A 23,242-nucleotide genomic window follows, 5' to 3' on the forward strand; every position below is an offset into this window, starting at 1 on the left:
ATGTAAAGAAAACATCCACCATCTATAGTAAAAACATAGACAACCCCATGATTTAGAATTCTAATTGTCTTTTTCTCTCAGGTCTACTAAAGCATGCTCAGTATAATGGGGATAAAATACTAAAGAATTTCTCTTGTAAAGTACACCTGAGCAAATGTAGACAGCCTGTGAAAGGTCGAAATTGCCTGGCATATAACAAGTGCTCAATAAATGCAGGCTATTCTCGTTGCTCCTGTCGTTGTGATGATTCACTCATGTCTTCGGTGTTAAAATGATCATAATGGAAATGGTTCAGATTCCAATTATACATCCCTAAGAAGACGCGAATGTTTGATAGCATGAAAAAAAAGACATCTAGAAAGTGGAGACATAGAGTTCTCAGTGTTCCTTATTAAATGTCTCTGACTCATCTCCCTCTTTGTCTTGAAGATGTTTCATGAAGATGCTGCTGGAGGTTGGCAGCTGGTAGCTGTGGATGTCAACAAGCCCCAGGGACGCGCGCCAGCCTGCCTGCAGGTGCAGTACGAAGCCATTTCTAACCATCACCCAGCCAGATCTTGAACTGGTATTTTATGCAAGGACACCCGCAGCCTCCAAGTTCTAGACTGGCCAGGCTTGTCCCTGAGAAATCAAGGGTGGGGTTTTCCTCCTTCCCTGTATTTCCAGGACCTGGCATTGTTTTGGACTGCGCAGTAGTGACTTTTCCAGCTTGGTCAGTGAGTTTCAGCAGCCCTAAATCAGGGATGAGATTCATTATGTATTCAGCCTTACTGAAGTATTTTAGGGCGGGGACTCAGAGATCAACACATTCCACAGTCTTTTACTGAGTTCCTGGGAAGTTAATAGATGTTAATTCTTATTTCATCGCTACATGTTTGAAACCTCTGGGGCAACAAGACCTCAGGGTACTTCCAGTGCAATAGGCCTGGGGCAATGGATTGTGGGGAGCCCAGGTCCCCAGAGTCCTAGTGAGACTCCTCTCAAGGGACTGAAGATGGGACCTCTGGTCCCAACCTATGACCTTTCTGGATGCCTCCTCTATTCTAAGCAACTGACAGGGCCAACAAATCCATTGTCTCTTCCTCTATGGATCACACGGGCATCTTCTTTTTCTTTGTCCTCTCTTCTGATCTGAAATACCAACAACTCATTACTAGTGGTGCGATGATTTGATATATGTACACATTGCGAATGCTGGCTGCCACCAAGTCACAAGCACATGGTCTCACAGAGTACCTTTGTGTGGGTCTGAGGGAGATGGTTGTGTGTACAAGTGTTTGTGTGTATGTGCGTGTGTGTGTGTATTGGGAACAATTAGGTTCTCTCTTAGCATTGTTTAAGGATACAACACAGTATTAAATTTGGTAAACAATTTGCATGTTAGATCTTCACTCTGTAGTCATCTTGCAACTTTTCTACCATCTTGTAGTTTCTGCTATCTTCTGATTTCTGTCCTACCCGATCCCACCTTATAGCCCCAGGCAAACACCACCCTGCTCTCTGCTACTAGAAGTTTCCTGTCTTCTGTTCTACAAAAAAAGCAAAGTCAGGAAATCATTGCTTTCCTGTGTATTACCCTTATCCCCTTAAGGCAGTGCCCTCCAGATTCACCCATACTGTTGCCAGGTGGCAAGAGAGATCTGGTCACACAGGACGCCCATTTTCACCTGGCTGTCATTGGCTAGCATGTTGTGGTGAGTGCCACGTAAACCTTGGCATAGACTTTTTATCCACCACAGTCTCTAAACTGTATTTCCTCTACAGACTGGAACTAAGTGCTTTGTTTGTCATGGCCTCTGACATTTACCTTTCACAGAGTGTATGAAGTTTTTCTGGGTATCTGTAACTCTATGGTGACGGGGGGGGGGGGGGGGCGGGGAAATGAACCCCTGTGCTTACAACATGAAGATTGGCCCCGTGTCTAGAGTTGTAGAAGCCAGAGCTCTTCCATGTGTTTAGTGCCTTGCGGTGGACTAGGTTTTCTCATTTGCATTGAGTGTTTGGTTCCAGGAGACATTTGACCCGTGAAATAAGTTATAATAATGTGACATTAGCTCATACCAGAGACATAATAATAAGTAGCATGTAGACTCAAACTTTTTAAAATAATAGCTTTAATATAACTTCCAAAATTGGAATAAGAAAATGACATTTGTAAAGATAAATTCCATTAAAAATGTGTTTTCAAGTTGACAGTAGGAGAGGAAAATCGGGAGTTCAATATTGACATTTTTAGGCTTTGATCAGTTATACTGCCTTAACGGTTTTTCCTCTTTTTTTTTTTTTTTGGCCAGTTCTGAGTTATTTATTTATTTGAGTATTTTAATTTTCTTTAAGTAGTTATACAAAGGAGCTGCCATTCCACAAATCAGTTTACGAATACAGTGCATCTTGACCATAAACTGATTGCAGCATATTCCTTCTGTAATTTTAAGTTTATAACTCAGCATAAGTGGAAACTGGCCCAAGACTCCTAGAAGTAAAGGCTATTAAAAGGTAATCTTTCTCTCATTTCTGCTAATTGTTCTAGGCTCTCTCTGAATTAATATTAGTATATTTCCTCACTTCCTTCTCCGCTTTCTCCACTGGCATATAGAACATCTAGTTTTTTGGTATATATATCTGTCTTACTTATCAACTATAAGCAGTTAGGTACTTTTATAAAATAGGATTAATTATTGTGACTTAAATTTTCCCCATCCATATTAAATTTAAAAAATTATGTAATGGATGGTTCTTTGATGGAGTGTTTTACATGTAGTAGTTTTCATTTTTTCTTCCTCTCTTCCATAAATCAATAAACCCATTTAAAATGTACATTCCAATGAACCCGTTTCTCTACTCCTGTATATCTGCATACGTGTTCTACCTTATATCAAATATTTCAACTCCTACAGGATTTCTGCCCCCTCTTGTTTACATCAGGTGTGGAGATACTTAAATGAATTATGTGATCTAACTTCCACACAATAGGCTCGACAGAGCCATTGGTGGAGGAACAAATAGGCAGCTCTTGCCTATAATTTGAAATTATTCAAATCCCTTCTGCGTTCTGAGAGACAAACTATAATTATAGTCATAGTCATAATACATATGTTCATTTATTTAATGGCAAAATCCCAAGTTCAGAACCAGAGCATGAGTACAGCAGTATTGTTGGTCTGGTCAGAAATGTGTAAGCTCTCTAGTGACACTTGTTAAAATTTTAAATCAACTTAATATTCACTAAGCTCACTTTGCTAGAGCCCTGCTCACACTTAACGAGTTAATGAAATTCCTATCGTGTTCCCTAAGATTGCTTAATGTGATATTTAATCATGGTAAATAGACACATTGCCTAGTACATTTATTTCTAAGTTAAGGAAAACTAAGCAAAGGCTCTGTAGCCCATAAAATACCCCCTGCATTGTTTTGCCTGTCACGTCTTTCTGCTCTGTCTCCATTTCCTGTGCTCACCAACTGAGGTTCCCCTCTCCTGATTTTGGTTCTCGCTAAAGGAATAGGAGGGCAGAAAGTGAAGGGAAATCCTAGTAAAATGAATAAGCTAAGCCTTGTAGCTGGTTTCTCTTTCCTTCTGTGGTACAACTGCCCCCTCCATATCCATCTTCCACCATAACTATTTTGCTGTCCACTCTACCTTCCCCAACTACAGATAAGCTCCTCCTCACTCTACAAAGTAATACTCAGTACAGCATCCTCTCTGAGGTAGAAGAAACCATTCTATTATATCCTCCTAGAGGCTCTTAGAGAAGAAGCTCTAGGAACAGACATATACTAGCTGGGACACTTACTAGTGATGTGACCTTGGACATGTTGATGCAAAATGGGGACAATAATACCTATAATGATAACAATAATACATGTAAAACTCTGTCCCTGGGTTTGAAAGGATTAAGTATTTGAGTTTCCATTAAGAGCTGTTTAGTTGCAAGGGACAAATCACATGCTTAAGGAGTATTGTTATAGGTGTAATTCAGCCCTTGAAGTGACTGCTCTTCCTGTGTCCTCTCTCTGTGTTTTGGACCACATGATTGTTCCATTTCTCTTTCTGTCTGTGCATTTGTCCATTCACTCACCTTGAACACTCTAGCTTTCTCCCAGTTCTTACAGATCACCCAACATGGCTGATAGCGATAGAATTTAGTGATATCTTAAGTCGGAGGGTCTGAAAAACTCACAAGAAAACTGCCATGGATAAAGGTGAACAGAAAGAAACCATTTTTAATAGACCACAAAAAGGGAAGACTTTGGTCAGAGTAAATAGTTATAATACCTAAAATGGAAGCTACAGGTCTACCTACTTAAGCAAATCAAAGTCATCTTTTCGTTATCAGTGGGGCATAGTAACCAGGATTGATTCTTCTTAAAAACCCAAACTGGTGGAGGCTCAAGTTCTTTATATATCATGTACAGGCATATAAACTCTGCATAGTCTTCTGTATATTCTAAATCATCTCTGGGTACCTTAAGTTACACAATACCAGTTTGAAAAAATAGTTACAAGGAGAAATGTCTATCTATGTTCAGTACAGGTGCAATTGGTTCCATTCCATTTGCAGTTGGTTGAGTATAAATATAAGGGCTCATCTACACAAAGGACCAACCATATTCTTTTCCTGCAGCATACACTCAAAGTAATATGAAATTGCCATTCTTAATTCTGTCTGAAAACTTGACACTACCTCTGTCTGCAGGAGCCAATACTCAGCCACGTCCATGACCATCATGCAGTGGCTGGAGAAGAATCTTTAATACGTGTTAAGTAGAGAGACTTCACCTGAGTAATTGTAACTCCGGCATACTTTGGCCTATCAAACAGTTAAGTCTATAGGACTTGAAACATATATTAAGGGTTAACATTCCTATTACTCTTTAACCTACATCTCAAGTCAAGTCCTTCCACATAAGACAGGTTATTTTAGAAAAACACCACATGATTTTCATGTAGCCACAAATGAATGATTTGTAAAATATGGTATTAACTCATTGCATTACTGTTTTATAAAATGTTACAAAAATAATTTAGAAGTGCAGATAATGAAGAATATTTATACATCCACCATTATCAATAATAATAGCTAGCATTTATTGGCCACTCACAATGTGTCAGGTTCATGGTATTTTATACTGTGTTAAATTATTTAATGCTCACAACAACTCCATAAATCTAGCTATTGGCATTATCTCTATTTTAAAGGTAGGAGGTAAAGACACAAGACAGCAAAAGTAACTCAGAGGTCATGTAGCTAGTTATGGATTGGGAATTTCATTTTGGACAGTCTGTCTTCTATTTTTAATCACTTCATTTCCTTCCTTCCTTCCTTCCTCCCCTTCTTTCTTTCTTTCTTTCTTTCTTTCTTTCTTTCTTTCTTTCTTTCTTTCTTTCTTTCTTTCTTTCTTTCTGTCCTTCCTTCCTTCCTTCTTTCCTTCTTTCCTTTTTTCTTTTGTTGGTCATGGAGCTTGAACTCGGCATGGGTGCTATTGCTGAGTTTTTTCACTCAAGGCTAGGACTCTACCACTTTTACCTACAAACACCACTTCTGGTTTTCTCGTGGTTAATTGGAGATAAGAATCTCACAGACTTTCCTGCCCTGGTTAGCTTTGAACCGAGATCATCCTCAGATCTTCGCCTTCTGCGTAGCTAGGGTTACAGTTGTTAGCCACTGGCACCCAGCTAACCTAATTTCATTTTTCATGACGGTATAGTACCCTTTTATAAAAATATGTGATGATTTGGTCATTTATTCACTCTCCAACCTGTAGATATGCAGTTTAGTTTTTGCTGTTACAACATACTATGACCCTGCTTCTCCATGCCTCTTTATTCTCAGGTGTTGAATTGTTGTAATATGTATGTATGGCGGGAGGAGTAAATGTTGAGTTAAAGGATATAAACACCTTCAGCTGTTGGGAGATACTGCCAAATGGCTCCCAGGTGACAGTGCCAAATTTTTACACCAGCTAGCTTCTTGAAAGTGTTCTCATTGTTTTACATCCATTTCCACACTTGTTATCAGATTTTTTTTTTACTTCATGCCACAACATGACACCTCATAAAATTACATTTCCATCCCTCTGATTAGAGTCTATAAATGTCAAACTTTTTTATGTATTCAGAGGCCACTTACGAATTGCTGTCGATTCATGAGCAATCTGCAGATTGCCTACTTACATCATTTGCCCACTTACATGATGATTATTCTAAATGATTTTCAGAAATTTTGCGTATTTCTAAATGCTGTATGGCTTCTATCTAAATAAGGAGACATCAAAATAGCAGATAGGAAGACGAATACAAAATATTAATGCTGGAGACCTAGATACATATTTTGCTCCCTACTGTGTTGTGGCAGTATTTCGTGTGGAATTACCTGACTATTTAGAAAGTTCCTTGAATGTATGCTTAAATACGAGTCTCAAAAATTCAAAAAGTTCTAATTGACTCTATTAGCCTCAAGCAAACCTCCTCTGGTGCTTTTTAAATGCTACTTTTGTGTAAACAGCATCTGCTTGAAGGGGTCACTGTAATGTCTGATACACAGAACTTGATTAAATGGGCTCTCATTCATCAGCTACTGCTGTGACTAGCCATTTCCCCCTCTTGGGCAGAAGTTTTCATCCTTGACAATTTGATAGATGTGGCTGCACACTTCAAGCCGTCTTCTAACATGCACATACCCAGTGATCTATTTTCATAAAGAAAGAGATTCTGACAGCAAAATGAAGGTCTACATGAGACCTGGCATGCGCCGGCTCAATTTCCCTCCAGCAGCATCTCACGGTGCACCTTCTGCGAAGAACAGAGGTAATAGGCTCTTCCCATAAGTAGGTCAAATTGAGGGTGAGAGAGAGTATTCCTGTAGAGTTTTCATGCTCTTTGAGAAATTTTCCAGTGACGGTGGAGATTAGGAGGAGGTAGATTTTAAGATAAGCATATTTCACGTGACATCCCAGGCACTTCTTAGGATATCTGTCCCCTTAATGAACTGGCAGATCATTTCAAGAATTGATAGAGCCCATGAGAATTTGAGTTCCTTCCACAAACTATCCTCTTCTATACTCACAGACCCCCTGTGAGAAAACACAGTGCCACTAAGACAGAGTGGCTAATGAGTACTTAGAACAACCTGTTGCGTCTCCCTGAGCCTCAGTTTCCGAACCTGAAAAATGGGGTTAAGAGTAGTATATGAGTTTCATAAATACTTGAGTCGATTCACCAGGATCCCATATGGGTTTTGTAAGTATTGGAATTGATTCACAGAAAATATCAAGCAAAGGATGTACGTGAGAAGGGAAAGAGTACTCAGTGTGGAGAGAGAGCCATCGTTGCCATTGGCATACACACGTCTACCCTTGCCACCTCAGCAAGCCAGCTCCTAAGATGTCTCCTTCCACACACGCCTGTCATCCAGTCATGTGCAGCTTCTCATTCCACACTTGCTTCCCTTCCTAGGTCTTAGAAGCATATTTCTCCCCCCCACCTTGCCCCCCTAATGTATTATTTGTTCGTCCATTTAATGACAAGTAAGACTGTACGCATGTACCTCATGTTGTCTTGAAGTGCATACGCAGTGTGGATTGTTTACATCAGACAATTATTGTCCTCTTGTGAGGGGGACCCCAAACACATGCATATTCAGTTTCCAGCGCCAGAACAAAACCAAAATTTGATAGTGAAAAAAATAATACAGTAATTTCTCCTGTCTACCACTATTTTTCTAGACACAGGGAACATGAGGAAAAAATATGGATGAACTAATGCTTTGAGCTTTATTCAGCAAAATAGGGTCAAGTCCACATTACTTAGAAGCTAAGGTTCGAGCATTCTCATTTCTAAATTTTTATAATGTTGATAGTGAAATCACATAGGGACATTGAATTCTTAATCCTTAAATTACAGCTGAGCTAATTGACAAGGTTTTGTACAGGTCTTCATTTACTTTTCTTCTCTTCCACTTATGAATCCACTTATGGATTCATAAATACACAGCCACCATGTGTGAGGAAGCAAGGAGACATTTAGCAGTGTTCTGTGAATTGGTGTACATCGTTAGTGCCCATTCTGACATTGTATTCTGGAAGATTATATTGCCCTAATTGAAGCTTTTATAAATAAAATGTACCAGGGTTTAAATCAATCCAGCAAAGGCAATTTAATTGGGCAGAAAACTGGAAACTTATTTCTACAACCAGATCACTGCTATCTTAAATACAGTCCCTCCATGCCTAGAAACAGCTTTTGTTGCTCCTGGTACTTAGAAGATCATCATATTGATGTGCATGCTGTGGTATTATGGGTCATGATGAGCCTATGACTAGACTGTGTCTGTATTGTACTACCTAGAATAATGAGGCTAAGCACCTCTGAAAGTCCATACGTGGTCTTCCCTTCACCCGTGGGAATACTATTTTTTTGGTATTACGAGTTTCCCAGTACCCAGAGCACAGCACTGCTCTGTGAAAGGAAGGGTCAGAAGGGCTGTGGTAGCTGGATGGTTAACAATCGTGTTAACCAGGGTTATTTAAACCACCCTGGCTTCTACAGTAGTTGGTGATCTGAGGTAATCACAGCTGATGACAGCCGAACTCACTTAAGCATCCGTGTTCAGCTACTCTTCAGATCACATCTTGCACCTAGGCTTGGCTCCCTGTCAAATGGCATAAAAAGATGTTGGGGGTCCAGCGCTATTGTGCTACGGTCAGGATGGGTGTCAGTGTTGTGTCTCCAGGTTCCAAAAGCGGTGACAGTTAAACACTGAAGCTATGTTCGAACTCCCGAGTAAACAAGACCCAAACCACACAAGTTCTCCAGACCAAAACAAGTCACATGAGTGAGTTCAGAATCTGAGTCAGTGTGGAAGATTCTGCCAAGGGTGTGAATACGGGCACAAAGACTCAACTCTGCCACACAGATGAAAAGAAACTGCAAATGGACTAAACTCACTGGATTCATATCATAAGTCCAGCCTAAGTACTTTTTCTTTTCCATGGGGCATTTATCCCTTCTTATTAAAATCTAGTTTGTGTTCCAGAGTCAGAGCTGGAAATGGAAGTATGGAAGTATAGTAACCATTACAAACATTAGTACATCAATTTCCAGTGGGAACATCTGCACTCCTGTGGAAGCTCCTCTCATGCTGGACAAGATATGAAAGGTGTTTGGGGGTTTTTGTGTGTGTTTTTTTTATGAAACAACTCCTTTCTCTTCCAACAACTTGACTTGCAGATGTTCAGGATTCCCTTTCTCTTCCCCGCCCTCAAAAAAGATGAGCTTACTTGTAGAGTGATACAGCTGGGAGAATGCACTGTGGGCCGCTGCCATGGTAGGGAGTTCCTTGTGGGTCCCTTTCTATGCTGGCTTGCCAAGGACAGTACAGCGGGAAAGACAGCCTCCAAAGAAGGGTTCGCTTTCAATGTAAATCCATTGCTTTTTGAAACAGAACTTCTTTCTGTTAGATCGAATCACTTTCATCACCACTTTAGGAAAATGATAAGCAGTCAGATGTCTTCTCAATAAGGATGCACGATGTACAAATGGGAGGTTTCTTTTAGATTTTGTACAGTTGGTCTTTTACATTATTAATATTCTTGTTCTTATGTTCATGGCTCACATGCAAGACGGTTTCTGCATTTTCACCTTGTAATTGTTTTGTTCCCCAAATATTCACTTTGAAATGTTTGTTTCTCCAAATATTTAGTTTGAATTAGAATGCAAAGTTTTGTACACGAGTGATGCAATGTTACGTGGATGAAAACTTGTTTCATGCACTCAGCATCAATCAAAAGATTGAGCTGTACTATTTTTTTTATCCTAAGTTACATGCATTGAGTCCTCTAAAGTCACAAGTGTGATGTGTTGGATGTTTGTCTATCAAGTCTTCATAGTCTTTAAGGAATTATTTCATAGAAAAAATACTATCTGGAAAATTTAATAGAGTTCCAATAAAGTACTTAAAGCTTTATACCACTAAAAATGAGACCGTTTAGCTTCTTTGAAAGTCTGTAAATTCTGGGGCTGGGAATTTGGCCTAGTGGCAAGAGTGCCTGCCTCATATGAAGCTCTGGGTTCGATTCTTCAGCACCACATACATAGAAAAGGCCAGAAGTGGCACTGTGGCTCAAGTGACAGAGTGCTAGCCTTGAGGAAAAAAAAAAGCAAGGGACAGTGCTCAGGACCTGAATTCAAGCCCCAGGACTGGCAAAAAGGAAAAAAAAAAGTCTATAAATTCTTATGGTTTATCTCCAAATTTATTATTCTGCTTGATTTTCCATGTTAAACCTTCTTATCTATAAATCAGTAGTTGCTTCTCTAGCTTTAAATTCTTAGTGATTTTCCAATATGGTATACAAGAGCTACAGAATTCAAGATGCCTACTCTGAATCAGATTATAGGATAACTATTCCCACTTATGAATCATGTTCTCACCTAAAGGTATAGATATGATATGCATGTCCAGTGTGACTAACCCATGTGATGACAAGGTTAAATCAAGGTCAGAGTCAAGACCAGTTCAGCTCACCTTGTCTTCTCACAGGCATTCCATTATGCTAGGATGATCTGAACACCATTGGGCAAGGAACAGATAGCCTTTAGCTTTCAAATCAGCCTGTAGTACTTCTGCCTTCCATTGTACCACTAATACTTGGAGGTGAGGTGACTGCTTCTTATTGGTTCTAGTGTAAAAAACACCCTCAAGTGCTCAAGAGAGCATCTTCTTTGCTCCCCAAATATCTGATCCTGCTTTCTAACTCTGTAAGGCTTAGAAAATTACTCATCCTTTGTGAAAGATATTTGCATACGACAAAGAAATAGGAAAAGTACTTATCTCACAGGATTCTTGAGGATCAAATTATGTTATGACATAAGCATGCAGTATGCTTGAAATGAAGTGTGTCACAAGCCAAGTAGTTCAGAAAATAAGCTCTTATTTTGATAAAAGATAGTGTTCCTGTCCATTTAAATTGTGTGAAGATGCTTATCTATGTTCAGCTTAGACTTCATAGTATCTTGAGAGCTTTCCTTTGGTAGGAAAACTCAAAACTAATTAATAATAATGCTGACCTTTCTTGCTCTTCTTTTTTTTTTTTGCACTGTATTTTTTTTCAAATTTTTATTATCAAACTGATGTACAGAGAGGTTACAGTTTCTCTTGTCCTTTTTTGTGAGGTTGGACCCAGAGTCTTTTTTTTTTCAGATCTATTGTCTCATTGTACTTTATGATATAAAGCAAGATAAAAGTCATAGTTGGCATAAGGTTTCAACCATAATAATAATAAATTTTACAGAACACTATACTGGCAAGTCATTTTGAATGTAACCCTTTGGACAGGTAGAATTTTGTAGCACAGCATTAGTGTAAAATCATATTGCAAAGGAGTTGCTTTGCTAGCCTCTACCAACATCACTGGCAATAATTTAATTTCCTATTGCACCTAAAACAGATGTCTACAAGTTTAGTGATGTAAAACAAAAATTTGTTATCTGATAATTCTGCAGAACAGAAGCTCAAAATTGTTTGCACTGGGAAAGAAAGCAAGGTATCAGCTTAGATTTAAGTTAATAAATTAAATTTAAATTAAGAAATTTAAGACTAGATAATTTCCAAGCCTTTTCCAACTGCTAAAAGCCCTCTGAATCTTTTGACTTCATGAAAGAGTCTGAGAATATCTTCATAAAGCCCCCAAAAGTTAGGGGAAAGGAAGCAAGTACTTTCTCTTACCGATTTAGTCTATTCTTGACCCTGAATTTGAGAGGGATATGAGTGGAGGAAGTTTGACACACACTTTCGTGTAGGTGTATCCTAATGTACTATTGTAATATTATTCTAATCTATATTATGTTCTATTTTACTCTTGACAGCATTTTAGAATCATGTAATTTTATAGGTCACCCAGTTCATCCCCTACAAAGATGCGTCTCAGGCTTAGATTTGCCACACAAATCTCCTGGGGACAGGTGGCACATTCAGATTCAGTACGTCTGCAGTGGGGCCTGAGAGCTTGCATTTCTGATAATCTCCCAGGGTGATACTGGTTTAGGAACCACTGTTTCAGTAGAAAGGCTCCTGACAGATTTTTTTTTATGCCTTGGAGATAATTCTATTCTAGTCTTCTCTTCATACTTCGATAATTGCAGCTGTCACATAAACAAGTCATTTTTGGATCAAAGCCAAATTGAAAACATTCAGAACTTGTCTCTAATTTCCTTAAATGTAAACTAAAATGATATTGCAATTAAAGAGAAGTTTTAAAACATTGAAGTGCATATGTCTGAAAAGCTTATATTAGATATATAGAGAACTATAGAAGTATGCACATCCATATATATATATGTGTGTGTATGAATGTATATACAGACATTATATATGTGTGTGCAGCTCTATAAAAGCATACAGGTAGATTATACCTTCCTGTTGAAAAAGGCAATTATGGAAACCTTAAAGTATACAATTTTTTGTGGCACTGATTACACTTGAACATATTCCTTTAATTTTTATAAGGAAAAAGAAATGGAAGGTACAAATTTAGGCTCCCATATAGATATAAGCGTGAGTCAGAATATAGTATTACCAGCCATTTTGCATTATGGAAAATGATGAGAGCCAGTTTCAAATATTGGTTGAATTGAATTATGCCTGTACCACCGGCTCTGGTATTAGGGCTGGAGTTACTGATTTTAATGTTTAAATTTAGCTGCTGTACATACTTATCACCTTAATTCTTATTTAATATCTGAAAGTTATTACCTTGGAGAAAGTCGACTAAGCCATGGTGATTATAGCATATCAAAATCTATTGTAGGTGATTATTTTAATGACTCTATACCAACAGAGACATGTAGACATTCAGACAAAAACCAGCCTAATTACAATGACAGCACCAAAGTGAAGCTGTGACAGTTACAAAACCAATTTAAAAGTTTTTTGACAGCCATGGCTAAAAGCTTTGTTTGGACCTTTCAGTAATAACAGTTTACTTAAGACATAAATACACAGCTAAGGAAAATAGAAAGAGAAAGTTGTGGCTTTCCTGTCATGCAGATGAAATGGAAGTCAGTTGAAATATTTTTAATAGAACATTATGTTGAAAAGAGTATAGAAAGGGAATAATCGTTAAGGAATTTAACTCTCTCAGTGCAAAGAAAGACTGCATAACAATAGAAATCCTGTGAGGAATAGAAACTTGTCCATTATTTGTTCATCTTCATTAGGAAGGTCAGTAGTTCCTACAAGTGAATTCAAGTGTACAGAAGCATGTTGATTGGCAGTTCTCGAATTCGATTTTATATTACCTTTAAATAAAAGCAAGTGGAAGTAAGAATGCATCAGTAGCCAAGGTGACACAAAACCACGCTAAGTCTGTTCTTCCCACGGCTCTGACATCTCCTGGTTTATTAGAACTTTATCCCCTGGGTCTGCACTCAGTCAGATGTACAGTGTAATTAATTCTTTGACTTGGAAAAATTATTTTCTCATTCTTGACCGAAAAAGAAATACCTACAGAATTGCTCTCATTTTTACTGAAGACCTTAGTAAGAACATCCATAATGGGCATGCACTTTTCAAAGCACTTTATAAATGTTGACCCAGTGAAGACTGGAGTAGGCACCTTGATGTTCATTTTACTGAGAAGAAAACCAAGCGCTGAGAGGTTTGAATAAATCCCCCAGGACACAGCATCCACAAGGGGTGGAGAGCTGGCTCTAGGTGTGGTGGCCTTGACACCACACAGATAAGGGAGACTTAGAAGCAATGGAGCTGTACTGAAACTCCAATGCAGGTGCAGGAAGGCAGTGTTAAGAAGAAGCCTCCTCTTTACCGTATCCCTCAGCAGGTCATATCAAATGGCAAGAGCATGGGACACACCCAACCATATGGGAAAGAAATAGGGCCCAGGAAGAGGAGCTTGGCAAACCTAGCTCTGAGCAGTAGTGCAGAGGAATGAGGCTTGTTGTTTGGGGTTAGGTGCTTGGCTCCAAACCTTGGACATCTCTTCACTTGTATTGTCTGGAGCCTTTTGTCACAAGCTCTATTTAGATATTGTCTACTCCTCAATTACAAAATAGACTTTAAACAAGCTTAAGTGTAGAACCTTGTTCTGTAACTCTCTGAACTCTGTAAAAAGTGTGTGTGTGTGTGTGTGTGTGTGTGTGTGTGTGTGTGTGTGTATTCTACTATATCCTACTATAGAGAGCTATGGTGGAAATTAAAACAAACTAAATGAATCATGGATGTATAAAAATATGCAATATAGTAACACTCAGTACCTGGCAACCATTGTGATACTAGCTTTTTTGAATATTATTTATCTCAACCTTAATACAGGAGATAAATTTGGACAAGACGTAAGTAAGTCCAAATCCTGGACCCACCTTCAATAGTCACGTGTTATCAAGAAAGTTATTTCACTTTTCTGAACTCCAATGTCCTTAGTCCTAAAAATGCCATCACTTCTTAGAACTGTTATGAATATGAGTTGAACCAATCTCTGTAAAGTGCCTAGAATAACTCAAGGAATCAAATAAGTATAATGTAGCTATCAGTCATTATGATTACCATAAATTGTACTATTTCCCACAAGTATTTATGGAATCAATAAGAAGGAGAAACTGAAGACAGATGATAAGATTTCAGTTTCTCCCACTTGATCAATTTTCTGAAGATCTCTAAAATGTCTTTATCCTCAGTCATCTCCCTCTTGACACAAAGTAACATAATGTTTATTTTGTAGTGTTGCCCTCATGAAAAAAAAAACCATTTCTCATGTATTCAAAAAGGCTAGAAACTCATTTAATTGATCAGTGAGAATTAAGTTGTATACAAATTAAGTGAAATGTGTTTTCCATCTTTAGCGGAAGGTCTCCAAAGCTATCTTTCTAGTCATCATTCCGCTCCTTGAAGTTCACTCTGGAACCTGTGGTTGCCATGCAGAGCATTGTGCCAGTTGGTGTCGCTCAAGACCTCCGCGCATGAATTATATTTAAGGATGGGGGTCTCTGTGTGTTTATTTCAGAGTTTATTTCTCTTTTGCCTCCTCAGAAAATGATGCGGTCTTCGGTGTTCCACATGTTTATTCTGAGCATGGTGACGGTGGATGTGATAGTTGCAGCCAGTAACTACTACAAAGGAGAAAAGTTCCGATCACAGTATGACGAGTTCTACCTTGCAGAGGTGAGTGGGCTGGCCAAGGTAATGGTGAGCGAGGGAAAGGGCCTTTCATGAATGTGAAAATTAATTTCAGTGCACTAATTACTTGACTGCCGCCAAAGTGGTTTTATTGTGGGCTTCATAAGTGGTTCCTCTGGTCACTGTGTTGTCTGATTCATTTCCTGTCACCATGAGCCTGAGCAATCTTCTCCACAGTATGTTCTGTTGCCAAGGTAACTCTTTTTCCCTGGGTCTTACCGGAACTCTTGCTGTTTTTCTACCTCCTTTCCATTTTCTCTGCCTTTCTCATGTTGCCTTAGCTTGTTTGCTACTAATATAAGCAAGCACAGCTTTGGAAGATTATAAATAGACAAGTCATCTCAGCAACACCAAGCTGGAGAGAAATTGAAAGTGCTAGTACAATAATGATTGCACTAGAAGCTGAGGTGTAAAACCTGGGCTCCACGTTCCATATCAACACAAAGAAAGGACAAAATTTTGAGGTGATAGATATGCTAATCACCTTGATTTGCTCATTACATAATGAATACAAATACCATAACATCACATAATATAACATAAATTTGAATCATTATTGTATGTCAATTTAAAAGAAAATAAAACTGAAAGAAAAGATACTGCATTCATAGCAGGTAGGTTTAGTAATTCAAAAAACATCCCAGAAGCATCCAATGAACTGCATGAGTTTCAGAGAAGTAATTGTTATTCCTTGAGTGCCTTTGTTTATCTTTAATATATCTTTAATTTAATACCTTAAATATATTTGATGATATCCAGAGGTCATTCTTTACATTTGGTGCAAAAAAGATCAGATTTCAGTAACGATATATTTATGGAGAGATTGATTGGCATATAAGTGAGATATACATACAAATCCATGCTACACTTGAAGAAATTCCATATATATAAAATTCCATATATAAAAAGTATTTAGGCCTGCCACTGGTGGTTCACACCTGTAATCCTAGCTACTCAGGAGGCTGAGATCTGAGGATCCTGGTTCTAAGCCAGCACAGGCAGAAAAGTTCATGAGACTCATAGCTCCTCCAGCAACTACACAGGAAAAGCAGGAAATGGCTCTGTGACTCCAGTGGTAGAGCTCTTGCCTTAAACACAAGGCTCAGGGACAGCACCCAGACCCTAAGTTCAATCCCCAGTACCAGGGGAAAAAAATAAAGCTATTTAAAGGGCAAAAATAAATCATGGTTATTTTATTTAAAAAATAGTAATTTTCACATAAAATCGACTTGTTCTACTAGAGAATAAATACTAATACCAAAATACATGAAGACAGCACAATGGAATTCATTGAGAGCTGTTAAATAATTTAAGGGGGTAGTAGAAACTGGGAAAGTAGAAGAACTCAAGGAATTAATGTGATTACGTACCATATATGCACACATGAAATACCCAAGGTGAAACTCCTTCAAACAACTCGGCTACAGTAAAGAAAATGAATGACAGGAACATGCAGGAAGTCCTGTCCAGGGAAGAGGAAGGGGAAAGAGAGAGGTTGAAGGTGAAGGAATATGGCCAAAGTACTTTCTGTGCCTGTGGAAACAGGAAATAGTGAAGCTTGTTGAGATCAGCTTTGTGAAGAAGAAGCAGGATATGAGACAAAAGTGTTGGGGTGAGTCTGATTAAGGTGCATTGCATGCATATATGAACATGTCAAAATGAAACTCCTTGTACAGTTGAATTGATGCTATTAAAAATGTGGGGAAAATTAGTTTGCCATTGCATTGACTGTTCCTTGGCACCCAGAATTTTCCCAACACATTCAAAATTGACTTAGCAGATAAAAATTCACACATAAACTTTTCTGCTAAAATATGATTGCCTGTGTATCCACTAATATAAACATCTATAAGAATGTCAAGAAACTCAGGAAGTTGTTTATTAATATCCTCCTTCATGAAGGGTTCTTTCCTGTAACAAAGTATTAGTCCTAAACTTTCACAGTTAGGACTCTCTATAATGTGACATTTACCTATTGCTTACCCATTATATTACACTTACAGTCCAGGAAGAAATTTAGATCATAAATAATAATGACAGGGCTGAAAAAGAGATTATATCTAGATAAACACCTGTATTTTTCCTACAAATTGGGTTGTCATTGAAAGGTGATAGAAACATGATGCTTCCCAGCAAAATTCTGACACAGAGATTCAATGTTGAGGGTGCCCTTGGTTTTTGTACTCAAGGAAGTAGAAAAAATCCTAGTATAACCAGGCTAATAATAAGACAACATAGTGGGAAGTTTGAGTATAAAGGGGAGAGTGACCAAAAAGTACTAATAATTGAAGTACTAATAATTAAATTAAAACATAATTATCAAAATGAATTTGAGGCTTATAAATTTGTAGTGTACCGGTTTCAATCAGCAGATTCTAGAGCAACACATAAAGAGATGCCCATGAAGTTGTACTTTTTTTTAAATTAAATGACTAGTATTCCAATACCACTTTGGGGGAAGGAATGTGTTTAACCCACAGACATGACGAAACTGATGATGTCCTCCCCACCCTCTGCTTTTATGGGCTCAGAAAATATCAAGAAGCACTAAGATATGTAGTTTCCAGGATGCACTGCGCTAAGTATATGCTAGGACTCCTCCTGCCCAAAGGCAGCTCAAACACTCATCCTCTTAGACATAGGATAAACAACCACATATCCAAGGTTTTCCACTGGTATTCATGCTTCAAGCACACCAGTCAAATCTCCAGTAGCCAGACACAGTCCCCACAGGGCTCTAGGTTTCCCCCAATAGTGGTACCAATTTAGAAAGATAGATAACATTTTGAGATCTTGTATAAGAAAGGAGAAAAGTGAGCTTGACTATACATCTGGTTTTAGAGGATTTTTATAGTATGATCGATCTGAGCCACCAAGGGATAAAAAGGGAGTCTGTGTGACTCACAAAGGCACTTAAATGAAGACCCAAGAAGTCAAGATTGCATAAGAAAGGATATAAAAATAGCAGGAGTATCAAAGAGCAAAGGCCAGGCATGGTGGCTTATGTCTGTAATCTCAGTTAGGTAGGAGGACTGTGATCTGAGGCCAACCTGGGGAAAAGTGTGAGATGCAATTTTTGCAGATATAAAACTCATCTCTTTTATAATAAAAACTTAAAAAAAACTCATCTCTTTACTAGTGGTGTTTATGTGGATTAGGTAATTTATCATCATGCTGTAAGAAATTCCTAAAAAAAACAAACAACTAAGCAGCTTATATGATAGAGTTCACTGATTACTGTTTTAATTTTGCAGGCTGAGTTCAGGGATACTAGATAAATGCTTTTCATTTTCTGTTTCTTCCTTTCTTATTGTCAAAGTGAAGTACAGAGGGGTTACAGTTACATACATAAGGCAGCAAGTACCTTTCTTATCAAGCTTGTTACCTCCTCCTTCATTTTTCTCCCACCTTCCCCCATCCCCGGTTCCCTCCCCATACTTCCCGGAGTTGTACGGTTGGTTTACAGCATATTGTCTTGTAAGTATGGCTGTTGCATTGGTTCACCTTTTACCCTTTGTAAAATATCAACAATAAAACAATCGAGGTATAAAATAGCATATGTCCCCTATTTGTTAGCCCTTTCCAAGCCACTCAAAGTAGATATGATAATTGTATGCTGAGGTAAGATCTGGAGATTTGCCACCTATACTGCATACTATCCACAGCTAACCATTAGGTATTGTACACACTTGTTTCTGAAAGTATATTAACAATAACAACAATGAAGGTGGCAAGCGGACACTTGGAAGGGATAAATGTTTATACAGCATTGGTAGCAACGGTTTAAGTATATGTTTAGTCTCAAACTCACCTAATGAATACATTATATAAATAAAATTACATAACAGTTACATATCAATAAAGTGATCTCAATGAATAAGGTAGCCAACTCTGAAATCCCAGAAAGAAAGAATGTGGCAGTGACTTACTTACTTAGATCAAATGGGCAATAAATATCCAATTGTTTACTCTTGAACGGATTAAGGATTCTGAATTTATTCCATTGGATTGGTAGACTTTGGCTGTGTACAACTCTGAATTTATTCCATTGGATTGGTAGACTTTGGCTGTGTACATTTTTCAAAACATGTTTGGTCTTCATTCACATTGAATTCTTCCCTTTGAATCAGAAACTTTCATACAAGTCAAAGTTAATTGTTTCAAGCAAATATGGATAAATCATTCCATTAAATTTACTTCTTTAAAATAAGCTTTCTTTTCTTATTAGTTTATAAAAACTCTTTTTGGTTTAAACCAAAGGTCACCTAACTACCTTACTGAGATAACATTTTATTCTTTGTAGACCATCTGCTCTGTCTCAACTCTTCAACCTTGCCACTGTTGTACAAAAAATGAACGTTGTCTTAGGATGGTTTTGTTCCAATAAAACTTTATTTTACAAAAGAAATCACTAGGCTGGATCTTGACTTAGCTATAGAAGTAGGGAACATTTCCAGTAACATTCTTGCAGGTTAAATTCAAATAGATGAAGATTAACAAGGGTAATAGCTGCCACTTTGGGGAGGGCCTTCTATGTGCCAAGTGCCTTAAGGAATTCATTATCTCATTTAATCCACAAAACTACTATAATGACAGCAATTGAAGTTTATGGACTCTAATGATGCTGTGTTTAAGGCATTTTAGCATTATGTAACCGTTTGAAAGCATATTTTTAAATAGATCACAAAAGGCCATGAGCTTTTAAAGAAGTAATTTCTTTCATAGGTTTCTACATATTCCAGAATGAAGTATTTAGTAAATCCAAAGTAAATCACTGTACCCATTAGGAGTCAACTTAGAATCCAAAAAGATTTCCTTTAAGAATAAATTAAGCTACTTACCTCCTGTTGTAAAGCTGATGAATTGTTTTACTTTGAATTAATTAACCTAAATTTAGAATTAGTAAAGAAACAAGTAAAACTTTATTTATAGCCTATGCATACACATGAACAAGACTTATATTTGATAAGAACTTTAATTTTTCATTTTGATTTAAAAGAAGATAGCATTGCTTCCCCATCTCACCTTTTAATAAACATGATTATGTTTTTAATTTTTTTAGTTTTCTTAATGATAAATAATAGAATTATGACATTATTTTCTCCTCTATTGGTATATGTAATTTGAAAATATATGACATCCAGGACTATTATATATTTAACAAAAAAAACTTACTGGTACAGCATAGTGAGCAGTTTCAACAAAGTCCCCCTTTTATTTAAACAACAACAGTGGTCTCTGCTCATAATCCTAGTTACTCAAGAGGTTGAGTTCGGAGGATCCTGATTCAGGCTAGCAAAGATAGACAAATCTGCAGTTAACCAGCAAAAAGCTGGTAGTGGAGGTCTGTCTCAAGTGGTAGAGTGCCAGCTTTGAGTGAAAATGCCAAGCAAGAGCACAGACCCCAAATTAATGCCCCAGTATGGGCACAAAGAGAAAGAAAGTGGGGGGGGGGGTTAGAAAGGGAATAATGGGGGGATAAACTGATGGGAGGGATATAGGAAGCCAACAGTGTGAGAAAGAGACCAACTTTTTTTATATTGCCCCAAGTCAGTTCTGATTGTATTCCTAGCATTATCCACAGGAACATACTCTGCTTTTGTCTAGACTTACCTGATTGAAGAGCACGGCTCTCTTTCTGCTGCTGAGGTTAGTTTTCAACAGGCATGCCTATGTTAGTTCTTAAGTAATGAAGTCATGGGGCAGAGAGAGCCGCGTGGACAACACACATCATGGCGTTTCTGACCAACAAAGGAATGTGCCTTGATCAGAACTTTAGAGCTCTCTGTTTTCATGATTTTTTTTTAAATCTGTGATTGCGACGTGTTTGGAATCGCAAGGGCTTTCATAAAGGTAGACTCATTCCCCAATTTACAGATAGCCATCTTTTCTTAAAGAAGCCCTTTCTGCGTTCCTCTGAAGACATTTACTTTAATAAAACTTGCTTAAATGGAAAAAAGTGAAATGATTTATTTTACCTCCAGCAAAATATGACACCTATAGTTGAATTCATTAATCACAAGAAATGATTAAATTAAGAAAGTAACCCATCTTACTATAGCAGCAGTCTTTGGCATCATCCTCAAGTTCATTTTTTTTGAAAAGTTTAATTAGTTTTCTTCTGACCTTTACTTTTTCGTAAGTTTCTAAAGGATTTGGAAACTGTCATGTTAGGTAAAATAGTAATACGATACTGACAATCAGAACTCTTCACTTACCCATCTCCGAACTTGGCTTTCTCGTTCTCGAATTCTGAAAATTCACCACGGAATTGGTGGCTTACAGGCAACACTAGAATGATGCAGGCAGCAAATTTTTTGGTATTTTTGAATTTTTATTTCACCTAAGAGATGAGAGCTTCCCCTTACAAGCTTCTTTCACAATATTTTCTCCAACCCAATTATGATTTTGAAATAAAATAGAAACTGTATATCACCTAGAAATTGTATTTCACCTCAGAGCCTAGAGCTTCCTCTCACAATCTCTTATGATATTTTCTTCAGCCCCATTATGGTTTTGAAATTAAATAGAAACTGTAACACAAGTCCTAGGTGCTATATTTCATGGATCTTGTCACATATAGGAAATCTCTCTACTGTTTGATCTTCACAGGCCTGCGTGCCACAATCAGCTATGAATGTTCATACATTATTCATCGAATTAAAAGGCCAGAGCAATTTCCATTGTTCCATTTATATTAAGCATGCCATTTTCCATTTGGTTGTTTTTTTTTCTCCTTACCTTTACAACTTTGGGGATCATCTTGTTTTATCTGCAAGCCTCACCGATCCAATTACAAGTTTCTTTTCAATACTATTTTAAGCTGAATTTGCACACTTTTTACTCACAAAATTGTCTTTCTGCAAGTTGTATGTTTATTATGTCTCTGAAAAAACATAATTATGTTTCTTTGAATAGAAACTGGCTTAATTTTAAAAATCGGCACCCCATATTGATCCAAGAAAATGTAAAAAGGCTTAAATTTAAATAATGTACGCCATCTAAAGAATGTATAGAAGTTGTATGACAGTAAATATTAAACTCAGCTAACATGACAGCAAGCTAAAATTTTTCCCCTCAAAAGTTCAGCCTAAAATGAGATGTTAAAAGGATGAAAACATAAGCTAACTATGAATTTAGAGGTGTGGCCTTTGGAGGTCATTAGCATTAGAGGTCACCATGCTAGGCCCTCCTGAGAGAATACAGGATGGCTAAGCTACAAGGAGGCACTGAGCAGCACCTGTGAAAGGCAGGGAGCCCACAAGTACCCTAACCAAACTGTATTCCCTGCCAGGTCCACAGTAAGATAACCTGTTAGCCCATTACCATAGGGAGACATGATAATGGAGATAATGGAGCATGGCTAACAGGCATGATAAGTGGATCCTCAACCTTCCACAGGCTGCCCACTGATTGTCTGGGATTTGCAGAAAGCTCTAGGACTAGACTCTGGCTCAGGTGCTTCTTGGGGGGAAATGCTCATAAGTGACTAGGCTCTGCAGACAGCGCATCTTGCAACACCCTGACAATTTCTACCCTGTCCAGCTACTGTCAGAGTTGGGTTCACTGAAATATGCTGGGGTTTCTCACTTAGAATGGCAGAAAGCATGCTTTCTGGCTGCGTCTCCTCTGGAATTTCTAAATTGCTTATATTCTCTTGATTTTAAATCCAGTGCCAAACCTCATAACCTACACTAAAATAACTAGTAATTATTTGAACTAATTTAATTTCCCTAATCCCCTCCTATAAATCCTGACATAGCCTTCCCTTTGGCAGGCTAACCCATAATTCAAGTACACTAGGCTTATTTTTATTCTTTTTCTGTATAATATAACCACTTTGGAGTTAATTATGTTTTCCAGAGCTACAATGTTAGCTTGTAAAAATTAACAAATTATGGTAAAAGCAAAGTATTTGATCACAGGCGAATCTAGGAACTGGAATTCCAATAGGAAAATCAATGAGAATATGTATATTTAAACACAATAGTTGGCTAAATCTCTTGTACTGTATTTTAGTATGTTTGAAAAGGTCATGGTTTTCTCATAGTGAAAAT

The 23,242-nt window shown here is 37.8% G+C and overlaps 1 protein-coding gene across 1 annotated transcript in view; it reads left to right on the plus strand.

Annotated features, from left to right (window-relative positions):
* Nalcn (sodium leak channel, non-selective) overlaps positions 1 to 23,242 on the plus strand; it is a 212,017-nt gene that overhangs the window by 72,182 nt on the left and 116,593 nt on the right. The window contains exons 10-11 of the mRNA XM_048341128.1: positions 430 to 516; positions 15,039 to 15,170. Of these exons, the coding sequence (XP_048197085.1) occupies positions 430 to 516; positions 15,039 to 15,170 (219 nt within the window). The remainder of the gene's footprint in view (positions 1 to 429; positions 517 to 15,038; positions 15,171 to 23,242) is intronic.

Source organism: Perognathus longimembris, chromosome 3 (genome assembly GCF_023159225.1).
Source record: "Perognathus longimembris pacificus isolate PPM17 chromosome 3, ASM2315922v1, whole genome shotgun sequence".
Classification (NCBI taxonomy): Eukaryota; Metazoa; Chordata; class Mammalia; order Rodentia; family Heteromyidae; genus Perognathus; species Perognathus longimembris.